General features: G+C 42.7%; 1 protein-coding gene across 1 annotated transcript in view; it reads left to right on the forward strand.

Annotated features, from left to right (window-relative positions):
* The first annotated feature begins 405 nt into the window (after nucleotides 1-405).
* MEIS2 (Meis homeobox 2) overlaps nucleotides 406-21684 on the forward strand; it is a 170685-nt gene continuing 149406 nt past the window's right edge. The window contains 10 exon segments of the mRNA XM_032187797.1: nucleotides 406-685; nucleotides 1747-1851; nucleotides 1853-1924; nucleotides 1926-1985; nucleotides 3442-3582; nucleotides 4046-4096; nucleotides 4801-4851; nucleotides 5719-5746; nucleotides 5749-5867; nucleotides 16009-16123. Of these exon segments, the coding sequence (XP_032043688.1) occupies nucleotides 674-685; nucleotides 1747-1851; nucleotides 1853-1924; nucleotides 1926-1985; nucleotides 3442-3582; nucleotides 4046-4096; nucleotides 4801-4851; nucleotides 5719-5746; nucleotides 5749-5867; nucleotides 16009-16123 (754 nt within the window). The 5' untranslated portion in view covers nucleotides 406-673.

Genomic DNA, 21684 nt, shown 5'->3' on the forward strand with positions numbered 1-21684 from the left:
GGGAAGTCTCCGGGCTTTGCAAACTATTCGTTTTTTTTTTTTTCTTCGCATCTTTCCCCACCCCCCTTCACAGTACTCAAAAAAAAAAAAAAAAAAAAAAAAAAAAAAAAAGACCCTCTAGCGATTCTAAAGGCAAAACCCGAGCGCGGAGTTACTGGAAGAAGGAACCGGGGTTAAAAAGATTCCTCCTCTCTTCTTCATCATCATCAACCATCATTCATTCACTACCTTGACATTCCCTGGCTTTGATTGACAGCTGGAGTGGCAAAAAAGCCATGAGACACGACAGTTTGGTTACATGTGGGTTGCTGACGGGGCGATCGTAACCTTCAGTTTGGGGGCTTGACAATTTTTTTTTTTTTTTTTTTTTTGCGTAGAGAAAGAAAAAAGGAAAAAGAGAGAGAAAGAGAAAAAGGAAAGAGAAAGAGACAGAAAAAAAGAAGAAATACACAGAAACTCTCATCGTGGTTCCTGACTGTTTTTTATATATTGTTGTTGTTGTTGTTGTTGTTATTATTTACCCATATTGGAGGACAGGAGAAGTCTATAAGTGGGTTACAAAAAAAAAAAAAAAAAAAAAAAAAAGGAATCTTCTTCACTTTAAATCACTTTCTTTGCTGGACTGGGATATTAAATATACGACCAATCCAGGAGTTTATTGGAGCGCAGACTGATGGCGCAAAGGGTAGGTTTAAATCTCCAACACTTACCTATATATAAATCCTCTCTTAAGAGGGGCCTGTCCGATTTGCTCTCCTCTGTGCTGATGATGATGGCGGCCACTATTAAAAAATAGCAGCAAAAATTATTCACTAGCTTTTTGTGTGTGTGCGTGAGTGTTTCTGTGTGTGTGTCTCTCTCTGCAATTGTTCCACGCTTTTTCCTCTCTAGCTTTCCCCCAGCAGCGCGATTTCCCTGCTCTCTTGGCTGCTCAGTAGCACGGGGTTCACAGGGGAAAGCTTGCTGCTGCTGCTGCTGCCGCCGTGCTGCTGCTGCCCCAGGACAGACTAAGAAATACATATGTGTGTGTGTATATATACGAACGTATATATATGTATACATATATAGCTGCTTTTTCTTTTTTTTTTCCTCTTTTTATTTTTTTTTATTTTTTTTTTTTTGTCTCTGGCTTTGACAGGACAAGGGGAATTACTACTAAATAATGTTTCTGGTAACTTTCAGATTATTTCCCCCTTTATCTTCCCCCCCCTTCCGATGCACCCCACCTTCCCCTCTCCTTCCCCGTGATGATTTATTTATCTAGCTGCTTTGGATTCTGCTTGTTTATTCATTTACGTTTGATTTTTCGTCCTTCCTTCCTAATTCAGAACAACTCTAGTTTCTCTCCTCCGTTTCCTTCCTTTCCATCCCGGTTTTCCTCGCCAGGGTCTCTCCAGCCGTGCCGAAGCGGACCGTCTCCCCCCGCACACACACACACGGACACACACGCACTCACTTTCCCCCTTTCCCTCTCCCTACACCCCCACGCTCCCTCAGCCTCTCCAGCTCCTGCCCCTGCTCCCAGCCGATTTCATTTCGCACATCTCACTCTCTGTTGTGGCTGTTCTTGTTTTGTTTTGCTCTGTTTGCGTCTGCCTGGGTGCTTTACTCTCTTCTGACTTTTGTTGTTGTTGTTTGTTTGTTTGTTTTTTTATTCCCCCCTCTCCCTCTCTCTCTCTCTTCCCCCCCCCCCCCCCCTTCCCCTCTTTCTCTCGCTTTCTTCTTCTCCGGCCCGGTTTTTGACAGTACGATGAGCTGCCCCACTACGGCGGGATGGACGGAGTAGGGGTGCCGGCGTCCATGTACGGGGATCCCCACGCCCCCCGGCCGATCCCCCCGGTGCACCACCTCAAACCATGGCCCGCCGCTGCACGCCGGCCAGCATTACGGCGCCCACGCCCCGCACCCCAATGTCATGCCGGCACAGCATGGGCTCCGCTGTCAACGACGCCCTGAAGCGGGACAAGGATGCGATCTACGGGTAGGTGCCGCCGGGCGAACGCGGCGCCGCTGCCCGCCGAGCGGGAGGGCAGGAGCGGGGCGGGCGCCGGGGGGCTCCCGGGGGGGCCTCCCGGGGCGGGCCGGGGGGTGGCGGCAGCCCTGTGCTGCGGGCCCGAGGAAGATGCGTGGAGGCACGGCCCGTGGGGCTGGGGTGCCGGCACCCTCAGGAGACGCGTCCTGGAAGAGAGGACCCCTCCGGTGGAAAGGGGGTGGGAGGCAGCTTGTCTTCCTTTTTTTTTTTCCTTTTTTTTTTTTTCTCTCTCTCTACTCTCTTTTTTTTTTTTTTTTTTTTTTTTTTTTTTTTTTTTTTCCGACGAGTTTTTTGTCTCGCTCGGAAAGGCCCCGGTCAGGACTTCAGACAGGAGAGGTGGCTCTCTTGGCGCTGGGTTAGGTGAGGAAGTGGTATTCTGGTGTTCTCCTCCGTGCCATAATAACACTCTTCCAACACTGTAAATAAAGAGCTACTCAAATCGCACGAAGACAGTAAGAATAAAAAGAGATTCGCTTCTCACGAGCAGCTCTTTCCTGAGATAAGCGAAGTAAATGCATTGGAGGCAGCGAGCTGAGTTTATATGTAGGAAAGAGAGAGCGGGAGGAAAAAGAAACACGTACCCAACAAAACTCTAGCCTCTGCCAGGGCACTGCCTGAGGGGAATGACACCGATTCCCTCCAGTGCCTTTTAGCAAAAAATACCGAATTATCCTAAAAGGAGGGATAGTAAACGTCTGTAAGAGAGTATGGGGCCTTGATCAGACACCAAAGGGGGAAACAGACCAACGCATACTTACTACTTAGTACGCAGATAAAATATTTTTTTTCCTGACTACACCAACTATGGGAAAATATTTCGAGAAGTGCTCCCTCCCTCCGCCCCCTCCCCAGCTCACTTATCTGGACAGCTGGTATTTTACTTGGGGTGGCTTCCTAAGCCAGGAAACTTCACCACATTTTTGTTAGCAGGCCCCTGAAAAATAAAATTACGTATTAAGTAGTTTGCAGTTTGCCTCCCCGTGCTTCTCATTTTAGGTCATAGCTTGAGGGTAGGGATGGGATCTCCAGGTTTCGCGTTATTTTAGGCTGGGCGAAGAGGGGAAGGTTCCCAGCTGAGCTGCTGCCTGCTTGAGTGAGTGTGTTTGGTGCGCCGGGTGTGTGAGTGGAGGTCACTTTTGTCCTCAGCTCTGGGGACTGCACATGGGATGCGGCTTGGCCATTCTCAATTTCCGAAAGAGAAAAAAAAATAAAAGGAAAAAAAAAAAAAAAGTGTATTTTATTTCGAGGCGGGATTGTCCCCTGCTCTGCCCGGAGCAATACCGAAAGGCTGCAGAGCGTGTCCGTGTGTCCGTGTGTGTACGTGCATTTAAAAATACTTGTTGATTAGAGCTCGTCTTTCCCCCTCTCCCCACCCCCTCCCGCTCTCTTTGTGTGCCACTGCCCGGTAGGCACCCGTTGTTCCCCTCTTAGCTCTGGTCTTTGAGAAGTGCGAGCTGGCGACCTGCACGCCCCGGGAGCCCGGCGTGGCCGGCGGGGACGTCTGCTCCTCCGACTCCTTCAACGAGGACATCGCCGTCTTCGCCAAACAGGTCCGCCACCTCTACCCCGCCCCCGGCCCTTCCCGGCGCTGCCGCCGCCCCCGGCCCCCGAGCCCCGCGGCCGGGCGCTGCCCGGGGCAGCCCCTCCGAGCCTCCCCTCCCCCCTTCCCCTGAGCCCCCTCCACGGCCGCCGGCGGGGGGCGGGAGGGGGCGGCGGGGGGCGCGCTGCCGGACCGGGGCCGCCGGCCCTCGCCCTCGAGCACCGACAGAAGGGGGACGCGGCTGGGGCCGGGTCTGGAGGCAGCGGGAGCAGGGAAGGACGGGAGCCGGCAGGGCTGGGGGGCGGCCGGGGCAGGGCCGGCTCCCTGCAGCACCCCCCAGCTGCCCAGCGTGGCCGTGGGGCAGCGTTGCTTGCTTTTGTCACCCCTCGGGGTTGCATCCTTCGGGCCAGTGGGCAGCAGGGCCGAGGGAGGGAAGAAGCCACAACTCACGCTGCTTTGCCTTCTCCTTGCAGGTCCGCGCTGAAAAACCACTTTTTTCTTCAAACCCAGAGTTGGACAATTTGGTAAGGCCTCGCCCCAGCGCCCCGCTCCCCTTTCGCCTTCCCCGGCCCCGTGTTTGCCCCTCGCTCTCGGCAGCGCCGGGAGGAAGGCAGCCGGCCCCCGGCTGGACGGCCCGGCCCTGCCCGGCCCCAGCCTTCAGAGGGCTGCACTTGTGAACTGAGCCGGGGCAACGCCGGCAGCTCCAGCGCCTTGCGGGGCAGCACGGAAAAGCCACGGGGAGCTAAAGTGAGGGATATAAGTGCTTCGGGAGAGAGGGATGGAGATTTCTAACGTCAATCTTTTGCTAATGTGAACGTTTCAATATTCAAAGTGACTAAATCCTCTTGTAAAGAAGATGCCAAAGTGTTAACCCCCCCCCCCCTCCTTCTGGGGGCGGTGGGGGAATGCGAGCGTGTGCTCGGCTTCTCCGCGACCCCGTGAAGCCAGGGCCGGGGTGCGGGGAGGGAGCGAGGGCGAGAGAAGGGGGAAGCTCGGGGGTGGTGGCAACAAGCGCTCATCGCCGCGCCTCCGATAGATATGATAAAATCAAGTGCTGAGGTTAAAGTTGACCGAAATTGTTCAAGCGTGACCAAAGGAGCTAAAATCCCGATAATGACTGCATGCCCTGACAGCCCCCGTCTCCCCTTCGCCCCTTTGGACTCGCAGCCCCGCGCAGCACCCGTGCTCTTTTCTCCCAACTAACCCCTGGCTCAAAACTTTCTTGCAGATGATCCAAGCAATACAAGTACTAAGGTTTCACCTTTTGGAGTTAGAAAAGGTAAGCGGCGGGGCGGAGGGCGGGGGGAGGCCATCCCCTCCCCGGCGGGCCGCTTCTGCCCTGCTCCCTTCGGCCTCTCGGGGGTCATTGTGGCACGGCCGGGGATCCGGGACAAAGGCGGAATGGTACCGCAACCTGTGCCATCGGGGCATGTGACACCCGACAGCCATGCCCAGGCCAGCCCGGCATTTTTTTGTTCAGCCAAGTCCTCACATTTATCCATTATTAAGCCCCGTGCGTCCTTCTTGCCCCTGCTCTCGGCAGAAATTCCCTCCGTGACTCGGAAACAACCCGATCTAGCAAAAGCCAAAGAAAGCCCTCCCGCTCCTCTGCAGCTCTGGCAGGCTTGCTAACCCCAAACAGGCAGTAAATGTTTGTAAGAGGCAGGGGGCCCCTGCTCGGCCTGGGGGAGGGGGGGCTATGCCCTGCCCGGGACGGCCGTTCCCAGCCCCTCGGCAGCTCGTCCTCAAGCTGCTGGCCCGAGGCACCGAGCCGTGGGCGACCAGCATCACCCCGCATGGCCCCGCTGCTGTCTCGGGCGAGGAGCGGTGCCCGTCTGCTGCGGTCCCCACGCACCGCCGGGGGCCGCGACCCCCGGGCCGGAGCTGCCCCCGGGCCGGCTGGCCCTCCGCAAGCCACGCTGAGCCCCCTCGCTCTCTCTCGCTCTCTCTAACTTGTTGCTGCAGCGAGTCTCAAGAGAATAATATGCGCTGCAACAATTTCTCTATGTTTCCTCGCCTTCGACTATTGTGCCCCTTAATTAGAGTTACTCGTGGAGTAGATCAGAGTGTTGCTCTTGCTACCAGAAAGAATTGCAAGCCGATATTTCGCCATTATTGATGCTATTATTCTTGTTACCTCCTTCAGGTTCATGAATTGTGCGATAACTTCTGCCATCGTACATTAGTTGTTTGAAAGGAAAAATGCCAATAGACCTCGTTATTGATGAAAGGGATGGCAGCTCCAAATCAGACCACGAAGAACTCTCAGGATCTTCCACAAATTTAGCCGACCATGTAAGTTCTTTTGATTTCTTTATGGCACTTTCTAAGACTTTTAACCTATTTAGAGGACCTGTACCTGATTTCACTGTTTTGTGGCTGCTGTCTACTAGTGCTGTTCCTACCTTTTGCAAATTCGGTTTCCACCTTAAACTCCACCACACCCACCCTCCCCCCCGATTTGCAAAGTTGTGAAAGCAAAAGGTTCCTTCTGTTTCCATCTGTAAAGCAGCGGGTTTGCATCGGTTTGTAAAGTTTCCTGGTCTGGGCGACTCGAGGAGCTAGCAAACTGTCGTTTTGATGTGGTGATCGGTGCGTTTTCTTCTTCTTTGCCAACTCTGTAATCAATGCAGCAAGGCAAGGAAACAGAGACAAGAAAGTTAGGGAGAAAGTTTGCTGATTTCCTCCCCCTCCCCTCTCGTGGGGATGACAAGTGATGAGAATTATTGGCAATACTACATTGCATTAAAAAAAGGGGGTTAGCACATTAGAGTTTCCAATGCTCGTGCTTTATAGCAACTTATTGTCAGAATATGGACTTATTGCCAAACGCCTGAAGCATCTTCATAATAAAAGACAGTAACCTTGATGAAGCAATTATTAACAATGTATTACAGAAAGCTGGAGAGAATTATGATTGAGTAACCGTAGGTTAGCGGTTGATTTTAACACTTTAAGAGTTGGTGAATTAGTGTTATGTGTGTGGACTGAACGTTGGTGTGGCGTGGTAAGGAGAGTGTCTTTGTTTTTCCGGTTTTGGAGCAGCTCTGGTGACACTTAAAAATATGTAGAACGCAGAGAGACTCGGGATGTGAAGGAAAAGGCTGCAGCTGGTACCGCAGGAAAGGGAACGAATAGCTATGGTTAAAAAGAGTGGGTGTGAACTCTAGTTTATTTATAGGAGCACATCCCTGGGGGGAACGGGGGTTTACACAGTTTTAGGTTCAATTGAATTCATAATCTAAATGATACAGTCTAATATTTTAGCGGTTGAAATATTAATTTAACACCCGGTGTGAAGTTAACCATGCTTTCTGCACAGGCGCCTGCCCTTATTTCCTAGTGTGTAAGAAGAGTAGCTTTAAGCCCAGGGAGAATGAGCTTTCTAGGAGCTTTTGTTTCCTTTCAAAACATGTTGTTTCTATGTGTATTTGATAATTACATTAGACCTGGACTGAAGCTGGACTAGACTGGGAGATAAAATAATAATAAATTCTCCTAAATGCCCCCCTCCTGGTATTGCCTAGTTCCAGAGCCCTGAAAGTATTTTTGGACCCAAGCCTTAGCTTTCATTTTCTCATTTGTGTGAAGTAAACATTGTAGGACAAGATTTCTGTGATGTTTTGCGTTTGAAATCTCTTATTATGAGGGGAAAAAAAATATAGGCAGTGGTTCCTGAAAGTTTCCCTGCTTATCAGGTATCTCACATGTAGATAATAAACTCCATGAAGCATGACGTTATTTCCAAAATATTTGTTTTATGCATTTTACAACCCTAAATTCGTGTGCATAAGTATTATGGGGGAGTACTAAAAAAAGAAATTTAAATGAGTGGCACCTCAAAAGATATTGGGTCATTGTGTCTAATTCAGAGCAATAGAGAGAGAGAAAAAAAAAAAAAAAAAAAAAAGTACATGTTTTTCCAGTACAGTTTCTTTACAAGAGTGCATTTCAAGTGGAAGTGTAGAAATGGAGCATGCTTATGTTTATATTGAAGAGATTAGATAAACTAGCCTGTTTAGGGTTCTGGCAGATGGCGAATGCTCAAGCCAATTTGCTGTGCTCCATTATAATATTTAAATTCACGCACAATGATAGGACAAGGGTGGAGGAGGTTAGCATTTTGATAATTTGATAACTATTATCTCCCTAAGAAGAATCTCCTCTTGTTTTTGTGGCCCAAAAAACAAACTCAAATAAATATGACAACCCATTTATCTTGCACCCGTTAGGGTTTACCACTTCATTGGGTATTATAATTTAAAGCCTTTTATTTCCTGGAGATTTAAGCTATAACATTTTTACTTTAGCCCCCTGCTATTTGTTTTGAAAGGAAGCAATAATTTGTGCAACCAGAACACCAACTGGGAAATGAAGAGTTGTATCACATAGTTACATTTTATTCATGCGTTTTGGGAAATGTGTCTCCTTATTGGATTTTATATATATATATATATATATATATATACAGATCAGCTTGTTTTCCCAACAAAACTTTAACACTCTTTTATAGCTTAGTCAAACTACTGTGTATGTACACGTCTATGTTTACATTGTACAAGGTTGGAGCAGGAAGAAATCCACTTTTATATATAAAGTAAGAAACGTTTTTAAAATTGCTAATATAAACATGCAGGGGTATCAAAAAATGAGCCATCATTTGTGAGCATCTACCTGAAAATGTAATAGTTCAAGCATGCAAATTTGTCCAGTTTGACTCTCCAGGTTTACTTTTTCATTTGCTTTGATATGCATATTTAATATATAGCCCCAGGCTAAATCTCATTTGGTGAAAGTTGGTGCAGGGGTGATGATGAGCCACTTCAGAAGGACAGAGACAGCATGTTGTTTCCTCTGTTTTATGTATTGGCCCTCTATTCTGATCCAGGGGTCTTCCCCTCATGGTTTTATTTGCACATGAAATACTAGGAGCAGTTCAGCTGATTGGCTATGAATAATGATAGCCAAAAAGAAGTGTAGTTTAATTTGTTGTGTGCCAGGGTTTCTCTTGTGGAGGTGACAGTTTGTGACAGCTGTTTGACACCCCCAAAATCCATACACCTCTGTTCTTACTAAGTGGTATAAAGCTACACCCTGTGTGTTGTGTTTTCTGTGAATGCAAGGGGTGGTGACAATGACAGTGGCAGAGCAGAACTAGGAGCTAATGCAGCTCCCATTTTCATTCCTTGGCTAGACCTGAAAATGTACCATTAGGAAAAGTAACAAAAAGAACTGTGGGATTAGCCAGTATTTACCATAGGACTTTAAATGGGACACCAAGATACTGTGTTCCCCTTTCACAATCTACTGCTGTAGTATTTATATAACTAAACTGGAAACCAAAAGCAAAATCAACAAAGGAATGAATGCTTCAGAGGTATACCTGTGCTGTAAAATGGAGACAGCTGTAAGCGGTTGTGCTATATGTGTTTGGTAATAAACGTGTATATCGAATTTTATTTTAGTACACTATTAACTGTTATGTAATACAGTAAGTGTAAGGGGTCCAGGGACTTGGTAGATCAAATAGTACAGCACTGGCCACAAGAAGCTGAAACTTTTTGTTATTACTCTGCTGTGTTTAGTAAATATAACAGCCCATAATTAGTGTTTGAATTTTTAACACCCTCATATTTTTTTATTGCTCTGAGGTATTAGCTGTAGATGGGAAGAAGGTAATTACAGCTATGCCCTGGCTGAACCAGATCAGTAAGAAAAGAAAAGAAAAAAAAAAAAAAAAAAAAAAAAAAGAAAGAAAAAGGAAAGAAACCCTTCCAGCTGCAGTTCAAGTTGAGTTTCCCAGCACAGACAATTATTATTGTTCAATATAAACATGCTGGGTCCTATCCTGCATTCTGTGTTCAGCTTAAAATATCTGTTGAGATTGCCAGTAAATCTAATTTTTCTTTTTTTCCAGCTGCTCAAATCTGAAAAAAGTAATGCTTGTAAAATTTGGAGAATTTAAAACTTTTCCCAGCATACGATAATATTTTTTACTTTATTTACATTTGTTTTGTACCTGGCCTATCCTGGTACCATACAATTCTATCGTTAGTGCAAACCTACTTTGAAGCCTTGAAATTTCCCGATAGAAATTTATGGCTCTCCTTCCACTGGCTGTCATGGGAGCAGGATCAGGGCCTCAGTCTTCTTGATATTTGTTTATATGTTATAGTCAATTTGCAGCTGAGAGGTAATAATATACAGATCATAATTCGTAAAAGATAATTAAAAATGGATAGAAATATACATACATCTAGTTGTTGTTGTTTTTTGTTGTTGTTGTTGTTTTTTTTTTTTTAAAAAAGAACTGTTGACAGATCAGAAATCTGATGCCTCAGCTGGTAGAAGAAAAAATATTAGTTTGGATATTAAACCTTTCAGTTCTCAAATGAGGAGATACTTGTATTTTGTACTTTTGGACATCCAGACATTTTGTATTTCTTTAATACTTTTTATTGAAGAATGCCTTGCAAGTTCCTGACATCTTGCGGATGAGCAGAAATAAAAATATGTTAATATATATATATATAGGTTCCAGCTATATAATTAAACCTTTAGGTAAGATTTCACTGAGGAAGTAGCTACTGGCCTGGTGCTGCATTCCCTAGGTACTGCAACCCTGATGGATGCAAGTGGGAGTGTTGAGTATGCCAGAAATCAGACCCCAGAGGTGCTCTTCTTGTCTGTAGTGGGTCAGAAGGGAAACTAAGGAGTTAAGGATCTAACTGGAGGGAAAAAAAAAAAAAAAAAAAAAAAAAAAAAAACCTAAATTTTTTCTTTCATAACCAAATTTCTCAGTGTGTAGTTTAAGATTTAAGATGTTACTGTAGTCCCCGTGTTTTCTGAAGGAGCAAGGAGCATCAGGAAGGTTCCAAGACTGTAGGAAATACAGTGTATCTTCTCTTTCTGATGGGCAGTGCTAGGCCAAGTAACCAGCCAGCTCACATTTGGGTATTCTAATTTTAATTTTAATCTGGGTTCTCTCAATTTGAAATGACATTGTATTTCACTGTCTATTTGATGTTGGTGTTCCCTCTTTGGTTTGAGTTGTCTATCACTCTAGATGAAGTGTAGCCACACAGAATGACATAGAAGGACAATTTAAAAAAAAAAAAAAAAGGTAATTTTTCAAGTCTTGGTTCTTTTTACTGACAGGTGGATTACATGTCTGATTTCAATCTTAATTGAAAAATACAAAGCATGTAGCTTTTAAGTGTTGCCACATTCTAGGAGTGTCAAAAAATCCTCTTGATACTTTACTCAAATGCAAAGTCAAGGGACAAGAATGTCAAAATTAAAAATTGTACATATGTAGATATGTACACAAATATCTGAGAGACCAAAATACTTTGTGTTTTGTTTCACTCATGTAATTCTCATACAAATTAGTCAAAAATCATAGTAAAAGAGCATCTGCAAGAAAATATACCTCAGTAATATCAGGAGAAGTCTTTTTAAAAAAACATACATAATTGGAGTTTTTCATGGCTCATTTAATTATTGTAAGTTCCTTATGTAATAAGTTTTTTATTGCCACATTCCACAGCAGTCTTTAAGGTATCATCCTGAACTTAATACATCCAAAACATGTACATGCACAGATGTACACACATGCACGCACACAAATGCATAGGCATGGATGTGTATGACTTTATGCACCTGGTATAGTACACCATCTTTTGATATACCATGGTACATAGAGACAGACTTTTGTGGTATCAGTCACATCAGTAGTTACATTGTGTTTACAGGTGTTACTTGTACAAGGCAAGCAGGATTTGGCTTGTATTTGAGGGAAGAATGCCACCCAAGTCAGTAGTTCTGTTCAGTTTTGTGTTTGAAAAATTAATTTACAGGAGCAACCTCTAGACCTTCGATTCCAACTCTCCTGAGTGAGTCCTACAGCTATTGTGGTTTCTTTCAGGAAAGTAGGTTGTGCTTTATTTGTTCACGCAAGATAAATTGTTTTGTCCACTTCATCTGATAAAATATAAGGGACTGATTCTGTTATGGCTATATACTCAAAACTTCAGTTAACCTCTGTGAGCCAAATTCTGCTCAGCTTACTCACATGGATATCATCTGGCCTGATAAATTTGACTTCCTAGTTACAAATAAGAAGCAAATTCCTTATGGTTAATTGAGTCTTTAATATCACCGTAAAAAACAGTGTGAGATCAGAATCAGCCCCAGTGTACACTCTATGTACGCTCACAAAAAAACTCACCAGACTTTGCCCAGTGGTAATTCTGGGCATACAGTGTAAGAATTGCAATTTGACTGAAGGTTGTCCTCTATCAAATCTCTCCATTACATCTCTGTTCAAGAAATCCTGTAGCAGTGAAAAACTCTTACAGTTTCCACCAGATTTGTAGCATCAACAAAAGAGTAACACATCAGATTTGCTTTGTATACCAAGAGACTCTTGTCCTTTCTGTTGCTCTTTTCTAGATTTAGCAAAATTCGATGGTGGTGTTAAATCAATTTTTATTTTTTTTTTTTTAACTTTCAAGGGAAAAAACACTGGCAAAATTGTGTTTTCTTGGTAAGGCTGTGTGTGTAAATGAGAAACAGTGGATAGCAGCGGAGTGATCTCCTGTGGCCCTGCTAGTACAAGCTTTCCCCATATTGTCTCCTGCTTTTATATTAATTACAACTTGCATTATCAGCTGCGAGTCTGTAGCCCAGCAAATAGAAAATACTGCCCCTGGAGACCTAGCTTCTTGTATCTATTTTCCATCTCCTTCTATTGTGTTCTACTCAGTATTCACTGCTTTTCTCCTGGTAACACTGCTCTTTAACACAATTAGGTAAGAGCAAGAGGAGCACCATATTTGACTCCCATTTATTAAAACTACTGGGAATAGCTACATGTGTGTTGTTCACATTCTATGGTATACGGCATTAGTTTAGGTCATATGTGTGTGAAAATTTTATGGTATGCACACAAACACAAAACAGGCAATTGCATTTTAGCAGGCAACATCCACACTCTTTGGTGTGTTTCATGCTTCTGTAATGTATATTACTAAACCTTGCAGGAAAACATATAAAGCCATGCAAATGGTTTGTGTAATTCATTTATAGCTATCTTTTTTTTTTTTTTTTTCTCTCTTTCTCTCTCTCTCTTTTTTTTTTTTTTTTAAACTTATGATTAGGCATTTGGCCAAGAAGTTTTTCTTGAGGGATGCAAAGATGGAAACAGTTTAGGGCAAAAAAAAAGAGAAGTTCACTGATGCATACAATGATCTTAGCCCAATGAAAAAGAATGCTGCCTTTTAAGAGGTTGTAAACTCCACCCCAAGAATTATTTGACATTTTTTATGATATTAAAACATAGCTATTTCCATCACTTTTAGATTCTTCCAACATTCTAATGTTGCCTCTTGTAAATGCCCCATCCTTCCCCATTGGATATTTCTATTCTTCAAAAAAATACTGCTAAATTGCTTCCTCAAGAAAATTGTGTCACAAGAAATATGTTGAATTTCCAATCAATCCACCCTGTCTTTCCAAAACTGGATGTACAAGCTGAGGTCAAGAACAACTCAGCCTGGTAGAGACAGCAAGTGTTTTCAGCTGCAGGAAGTTTTATTTACCGATCCTTTCCAAATCATTACATTTTTGAAACAGAAAGGCCGGCCTAAGCTTTTGAAATGCTGTATGATAGGTTTTGGATGGCATTTGCCTTAAAACATAGCTGAGGTGGTTACCAGTTAATTATTGTAATTTTCGTATGTGTGATAAGGAGCTCCAACAGCAGCCAGCTTAAGAGAGCCTGGAGTGCATAAAATTAACATAACTCGCTGTGTTCCCTGAAAAGTTTAGCCTAGGTGAACATGTTGCAATTATTACATTTTCTAAAAGAAGGTTCCAGCCTGGTGTTGTTGGAGGGCTAAACTCATGCTATGCTATTGTTTCTTTCCTTTTTCATGTATTTCTTCTAGCTCTTTATCTGATTACCATCCGGCAAACAGCTGACGCTAAGAGGCTGCAGAGGGCTGAAGAGCTCCTGTCTGCTGTTTGCCTTCAGCTTGAAGCTATTTGAGTGGCTTCCTAACTCGGAGATAAAAAGAGGAGCTCATAGGCACAACTGTGTTTTAATCGAGGCTGTAAAGAGACTTGCTCAGTTTTTGCATTTTATTTCTAGCTGAACTTTTTGTTAACCTTATTTTCAACTGCACTTTTTTTTTTTTTTTTTTAAATAACATCTGGGCTTCCTGAACTTTTCAAGACTTCTCTTCTTTCTTTTTCTGTTTCTTTCCACCTGACTCTGTAAAATGATGGTAAAATGATACACTTTTTAAATGAAATTGTGAGGGCTTACAGTATTAATCGTGATCCTGGAGACCTAATTAATATAACAATCTCAATGAATATAAAACCTTGTGATTATTATTGCTATTATTTTTCTGTTGTTGCTTTTTGTGAGAAAAGTAGATCGGTCTTATAGGTTTTGGAAGTGTGGTGGTTTTGTACTGTAAATGCTATAGTGCTGTCAATTGTGCTGATAGCTTAGGTGAATTTAAGATCACGGACTGTCTTCTGTTCCGCTTATGTCTTCCTGCTGTGGAGCCACATACATGCATGCATGTGTGTGTTTGTGTAAGGTGAAGGGGATTTGGATACTTCTTACCCTTTGGTCACCTAGGGCTTTACTCACAGCCTTTTGAAGTCAGGGGATCTTCCCTTTGTCTCTGCTGTGATCCGGGTCAGGCCCGTTAGATTTATGTTACTGGGTTTTGTAGCAAGACATTATTTGGCAGTTCTATTTTACGTTGCTATAGAGCATGTGGTACTAATCAGTTCTAGGAGATTACTTTGAGATGTTTCAATATATATTTTGAGACCTGATTCCAATAACACTTACACTGAATTTTACAATGGGTAAATCAGTTGATTTTGTTGAACTTATTCCTACTACACATTGGGGTAGATGAGGTCAGAATTGGTCCTGCTCAGAGAATTCATCAGTACTCTTCATTTGCTGCTCTTAGGATCTCCTCATGCTTTCATAGCCCAGTGTTATTTCATAATGCAGATGTAAGACACAATCAAACCTAATGGGCAATATTGGGGTTGGGCTGGGGGTTGAGAGAGTTGGATTGGAGGTCAGGAGGTATTTTTTGTTTGTTTCGGTTTGGGATTATTATAGTGTGCTGGATTTAAGTTGTCACATGCAGGTGACGATTAATGCAGGTCCAGGCCCTAGTCTGATCTGTTTCATGTGTTCTTGCTCTCCTTTTCTGCCAGAGGAAATTCCATCTCTTGCCTGCCTTCATGTGGTGCTGATAAAGCTCTTCCTGTACAGTAGAATTCCTGTTTTCCTTTAAGCAACAGCAGGGTATTGGGAATGATCAGGAAAGGGGAGGAGGACAGGCGGAGAATACACTCAACAAAGTAGCACTAAACTATAACATTAACTTTTCCTCACTTATCCCTTTAAATAGCAGCTTCTCACTCTAGGAGAGTCAATACTCAATAAATTAGAAAGCTAGCATGAATGATGTGACTAAAGTACAGTGGTTGAGGTCTTACTTAGCCAAGTTTTTGCAAACTTTGTACATCTGTCCTTATGTGTTCTCTTTTGTTGTGTTTTATGCATAGCAATGTAGAAAGAATTACATAAAAATCACTGTACGTGTTATTTTATGTAATCACCTGGTGGTTATTCTTGACAATACTCGTAAGCAAACTGTTAGAGTGATACAGCTAGAAAGTCTTTGAAATGTGTCCATATCAATGTGTGTGTGTGTGTGTGTTGAGGGGGTAGGGAGTAGAAACATCTTCCCATTAAAATGGTTTTTCAGAAGTAGTTTGCTTCTTCCCCACAACTTTGCATTTGCTTGAAGTTTTTTCCACCACTCAGACTAGTGAGAAAGAGGGTAGGGTGAGAGGGCATGTTTCTCTCCCATGTGCATTCTCTACTTTTTGAAACAGCTTCCCTCCTCTTCCTCTCCCCTCCCATCTCTCACCAGTCTACAAAAACAAAGTATGGGGAGGTAGTTTATAGGCCAGCGAGCCCAATCCTCATGTGAACACCTAGTATCATAAACTGTGCAGGTCAGTTGATGTTTTCCCCCCAGCCCCCTGTTGCTCATTAAGAAACATATACATTTTTTTCCCGTCAAATATTCTTCTGCAGTGCTATTAAAACAATTAAATCCAGATAACTCTTTGGAAAGTTTAAATAAATAAATAAATAAAAATCTGTCCTTTATTTTACCAAATAAATCTTTGTACCTCCTCTGTTTGTCTTTGCTAAAGAATTATTACACTGTGCAAACAGTATCAGTGTTTGGCACATTTCACAAATGCTAATGTGTATACTTTTCCCCCCTCCTCCCCTCTTCTCCCCCGGTTTTCTTTCTGTTCTTCATTTGCTATTGGAATGGGAACTGTGGAAAAAAATTCCTTGGCACTCTGACACCAGAATCCTTCATCTTGGAGAGACCATGATGATGCAACCTCAACGCACTCGGCAGGCACACCGGGGCCCTCCAGTGGGGGCCATGCTTCCCAGAGTGGAGACAACAGCAGCGAGCAAGGTAAAAGGTCAAACTTTCCCTGTGCAAAGTAGGCATGACTAAAATAACTCCAGCTTTTTTATATTATCAGTACATTCTGCCTTAGAGTAAACATGGAGTGGCAGACTTGCAGTATAATCAGCTGTAACTTAGGGAGATGGTATTTCCTTTTCTTAACCCACTTAGCTACATTTTATTATTATTTCAAAGTGAAATATCTAATCTTCAAACAAGCTTTATAATAACAATTGATTAGTTCTGCCAATTCCTTTACAAATTTGGTTATCTACAGTTTATTTTTGTGTGGTGTAAGTAAATATAATGACATACTCTCCGGCTGTGATGCAGTTTTTTGAGCTGAGTTATAAATGGAGAATTTAACCTGTAGTTTTAGTTAGGGAAAAGATTCCTATATGAAGTTATCATCAAGCCACTAAATTAATATGAAGTAGATGCAAAACCCAAATTAGACAGAAGAACATTTCTTGCAATGTTTACTTACTTCTACAGACTCATTTCTGCTTCTGAAAATCTTAGTTCAGAATGATAAATAGAGATGTACCTGAACCACAAAACCTTTGTTATATCTATGCGGTGAAGCCCTTCTCTCTGTTTCAGGAGGTTTGATTATTGTTTATTTTTTTTGTGTGTTTTATTTCCTACTGCATTGCCCTTGTGTGTGGTCATCTGCATCCATGCTGAGTGAGTGTCAAAGGCTGTCATCTTGATATGATTGCGTTTTACACTCACCTGTTAGAAGTGTAAGTGGCTCCAGAAGGTATGAGACTCAAACCTCAAGTGCTAAAGAGTAGGGTAAGATGGTCTACTACCACTCTTGGAACCTGACTCAGAATTATGATTTTTAAGAGCAAAGTTTATGGTAAGCTCCATTCTTGTTTCTCTTTGTTGTCATGCTATGCCTCAGCTAGCAAGTGCGACACTACCTTTATTATGCCTTGTGATATGCTCCCTCCACCTTCTGCATCTGCAATGTTTTGCCACTGCTTTTTCCCTCACTTGGTGGTTACATGTACCCAGCACAGCCAAATGACAAACCCGTGATCCAGCTAGCCATGTAGGATCCCAGACTGGGCAGCTGAGCAGCCTTCAAGGCTACTTACTGCTTCTGCTGTTGGCTTCACGCTGCAGGGAGCTTCCGCCGCAGAACATGGCTTGGTGCCACGCTGAGCCGGCTGAGCTGGTGCGCCCATTTCACATCTCTCACATGGCCGCTGCCTGGCACGGAGCTGGAGCCTCTCCTCTTTCTCACGGTCTGGTGTCCCACCCCCTGTGGCTCTAGCAACCTGCAAAGTTTGTCTCTGGTGTAGCAGTTTGGGTTTGTCTCCTATTTGTACGACTTGTTTATGCAGTAGTAGTCTCTGCTGCCATGGCACAGGGCATGATCTGTGTCCAACATGAGTCACTCAGGACTTTTCTGTGTGCCTGACACAAGGTCCAGCATGAACTCTTGCAGTTCAGTGGCTCCTGAAAGGGAGAGCCTGACTAATAATCAACAAACCAGCATTACAGCTGGCCATAGGCTTTACTGTTGATGAAGCGTTTACACTTTGTACTATGGTTAGGATATTTGACATAGCAGAGATCGTTTATGTACTTAAAAATGATTCTTCTGAGTCACCTGTGACTGTGTTCATTCCACCCTTAGGTAAGAAATTTGTTCAGCCCTATATCTCTACTCTGTCCCAGCAAACCTTATAAACTGAAAGTGTTCCTTCATCAAGCTATACTTGATGTAAAGGAATCCCTTGGAGTGACATCCAGGGATCTTGCATTTCATTAGACAGTCTGATCTTTTGCCATGTAAGTCAGAGTACAGGGGAAAGATTCCTAAGCATGAGAAAAAACAGTTGATTACAACTATGTGACCTTCCCATTGGAAACTGAGGTTCCTGGCAATATATAGGACTTAAACCTGTTATGCTTACATCTGCAGAAGATGAACGGTTGCTGAAGGGCCAAATCTGTCACCAGTGTTGCCTGGTCTAGCAGAGTGAAACATTGCTCATATGCTTCCCTTTGTACTCAGTTGGGCCTTTTAAAAGGAAGCAGTCGTCCAGTGGCAAATCAGCATTCCTCTCAGCTGCTGGCAGCTGAAAGATGTATGATCGTACAGTGCAGGCAAAATTCCCATTGGAGACAGCTTTGGATTGTTCTTCCTCCCTCAACCCTGGGAAAGACTAGAAAGAGGGAGGCCTAGTGCAGAGATCTGTATTGAATTTTCCCTACAGTTCCTTGAGGGGGCAGGGGTCTACTTTATCACTGCTGAACTGTCAGGGAATCTGTCTCAGCCACTCCTAAGGCTGGTGGAATGCCCTCTTGGGCTGTTCTGGCGTAGCTACTTGTTTGGGTCAGCTTGGTTCCCCTGTAGTTTCATTAAGACCTTCCTCCAGTGTTGTATTCCACTTGCCCCAGAGGATTTATTGGGAGTGGGAGCTCAGTAATGAGTCTTAGGTTATATTAGCAACCTTTGGGCTTTTCCACTGATGCCTGGTGGCAGCAGAGATTGATTCAACTAGACTCAGTCTCTTCTGGCTCTTGGGAGCTCTCTTTCCATGTGTCTCTGCTTTTGCCTTAAGTCTATGACATACAGCTCATGATTTTTAGGAGATGGAAGTGAGACGGGTGAGTGATGACATTACTTCATGCGGAGAAAGTCTGCAAAAACAGATCTATTACATAAAATAATCTATCCATAATTCCTGAAGTTGGAACCAAAAAAAGCTGTAGGCGTTTTGGCTGCTCATGGAGGACAGTTTCTTCATGACAATGCATGACTGCCATTCTGGCACCATAAGGGTTAATTTAGTCAATGTTTGATATCAGAAACACTGGCATTGACAGGGTTTAGGAAAGGCCTTCAGGCAGTAATGTTGAAAGATTATCCTAATTTTATTAGTGGTGAATATCTATGTTGTTCTTAACATGTCACCTCACTTGTTCAAGAGAAAACTAAGCTATACAACATATTGATCATCTAACAAACCTAAGTACTAGTGACCTGTAATCTACCAAGCATTTATTGACTTTACCCCAGTTCAGATCCACAAATGCAGATCAATGCCATGTAATAATATTTTAGAGATCAGTAATTATGCAGTAGGTATGATTCTCTTCCCCCTGTCCTGGAAAGAGTTAAATATATCCAATAATAAAATAAAATACTCTAAACATCTTACAGAGGAGAAAAAGGAGAAGCTGATTAATGGTCTAATGAGGCCATCTTCCAGAGACTTGTTTTGTGTAGGGCTTGCTTTGACCTTTCGCTTTGCTCAGGAGCCCAACGCTTCATTTTTCACATTCTTGCAATTACGTTAACGCTTCAAGCATTTCTGACTCCAAGTCAGCTAGCAACACCAGGCATAACTCAACACTGTGAGTTTTTCTCCTCTCTGTAGATTCATTAACAGGTCACCGGGGTCCCAACTGAAATTTAAAACTGACTGGTTCTGTTGGGTTAGCTGAGTTATAGCAAGGGAGATGGCAGGAAAGGGGCTGAGAGCAGGGGAGGAGAGAGAGAAGACCCAGGGGTTTTTGTTGCGGAATATATGTGTGAAAACCCTAAGCGGAAGATTAAAAGGTGTGTGCAGCTTTATCGTCCACCCTCTCCTTTGGGGGGGAGGGAGAGAGGAAACAGATCTGAAAGGCTTTCGGGGTATTGTATTTTCCTGATTCTCTGTGAGACAAAGTGAAAAAGGCCCTTACACGCAAGGCTAAATGACTTCTAGAGTTCTGCATCAGTTTGTACCACAGTGATGGATATGTCGCTCCCAGACTTTAATTCCTATTTAATCTCTTTATGGGATATTTCAAATAATGAATATGGCAGTTTATGCATGAAAAGTGGGAAATAAATCTTTTTAAGGTTTAAAAACATGTGGTCTACAGGAAAGCACCAGGGAATAGTTTCGGTTTCATACGTTATGATACAAGGATTGTATACCTGATTTGTCAGATTCCTAGTTCAGTCACCAAAAGGGCCTGATCCAGTGAAGTCAGATGGAGGCTGTGGTTTTTCAGGACCTTTCAGGAAGTTCAGCACCTTTTAGGATTAGGTCTGGGGTGATAAGCTTGACTGTAAGTGAGAAGCCAGAGACAGGAAGCTACTTTTGGGTTATATAGCAGTAAAGGTAATAAATGAGCATCAAATCCAGTTTGCCTTCATACAAGTAGTTCATTTTTTTCTTTTTTTCATGTAGCTACTTGTGCTGAATGAAGAGGATCTTTACATACAATACCTGAGGACTACTATCTAGGCCAATATCTTAAAGGAGTTTTGAGCCCTTTTTGTGATAGCTAGATGTTTGTCCCACAGATTTGTCCACGATAGTTTTCTGGGGCAAAGACTCAATATCAGGTTCATGGCAAAGTCAGATGCTAGCTGAAATCACATGTATTAGTCCTAGGTTATGCCTCTGGGTTGATGCATGTTGGAAAAATTAGATGGCATATTTCTTATTTATATCTTTATGTAATATACAAATTTATGAAAGTAGCTCATAACAACAGGATGGACCTTCAGGCATTAAAACCACATAAAGCTTAGAACCAAACTCTAACAGGCAGAAAAGGAAAAAAAAAAAAAAAAAAAAGAGAGAGAGGGGTAACAGCAACAACAATAATAAATATTTTTAATAATAGGAATTAACATATTCATATGAAGTCTTGGAAGTTTAATATACTAAAAGTAATACTACAACTTTTTTTTCCCTGTATGTATAGGTGAGCCTGCTGAGGCTAGCTAGCATGCATATTCATTATAAGGATTCAGAATATATTTTTATTTCTTTGTATTTTTATATGTAAATCTATAGGGCACAGTTTTACTAGAAGAGAACTGTCTTTTGTAAGAAAGAAATTTCCTTATAGAAAGGTCCAAACATCCAGACTGTGAAAAATCAAACTTCCTAATGAATAATGTTTCACTGGAGATGCATTGTTTCAGAAGGCACAGCTCTCATGAAGGTGAACTGTATGAAGTATGAAAAACTCTTAAAGAACAATGAATTTTTTCAGCTGAGGAAGATACAGGAAGAGAATAGCCCTTATTAATTCATCTTCTCCTTTCAAGTTTGAGGGGCCCATCCTTGTGTTGATATGTATGAGTAATTCCCATTAATGGTGATGGGAGTTACGCATGTGCACTGACAGAAGAATAGACCCCTTAGTGTTCAAAGCACATGAAATTTACATTTTTTCCATTGCTGTAATTGAGATGTTGACAAATTGGAGAATATTGATGAGCCTTTGTTTTAAGTATTTCTTGCCAAGTTTGTTTTATTTTTTCATGGTTTGAACAATGGTGTGGGTTCAGCAGCAATGAATAATCAGGGTAGAGTAAAGATAACTTTGTATTTCAATATTTTGATGTGCCAATATGAAATAAATTGTCTTAGGCAAATGGAATATGCTGTTTTAATCATTAGCTATGCATGAAAGAAAAATTGATGTTGACATCTTTGCTGTAAAATCGTTGTAATGGGGCCTTCCTTACAATTCATTTTTGTAAAATTCATTTTGTACATTTTGCAGCAATTGAACAATCCCTGCACTGTGAATAGGCA

Source organism: Aythya fuligula, chromosome 5 (genome assembly GCF_009819795.1).
Source record: "Aythya fuligula isolate bAytFul2 chromosome 5, bAytFul2.pri, whole genome shotgun sequence".
NCBI lineage: Eukaryota > Metazoa > Chordata > Aves > Anseriformes > Anatidae > Aythya > Aythya fuligula.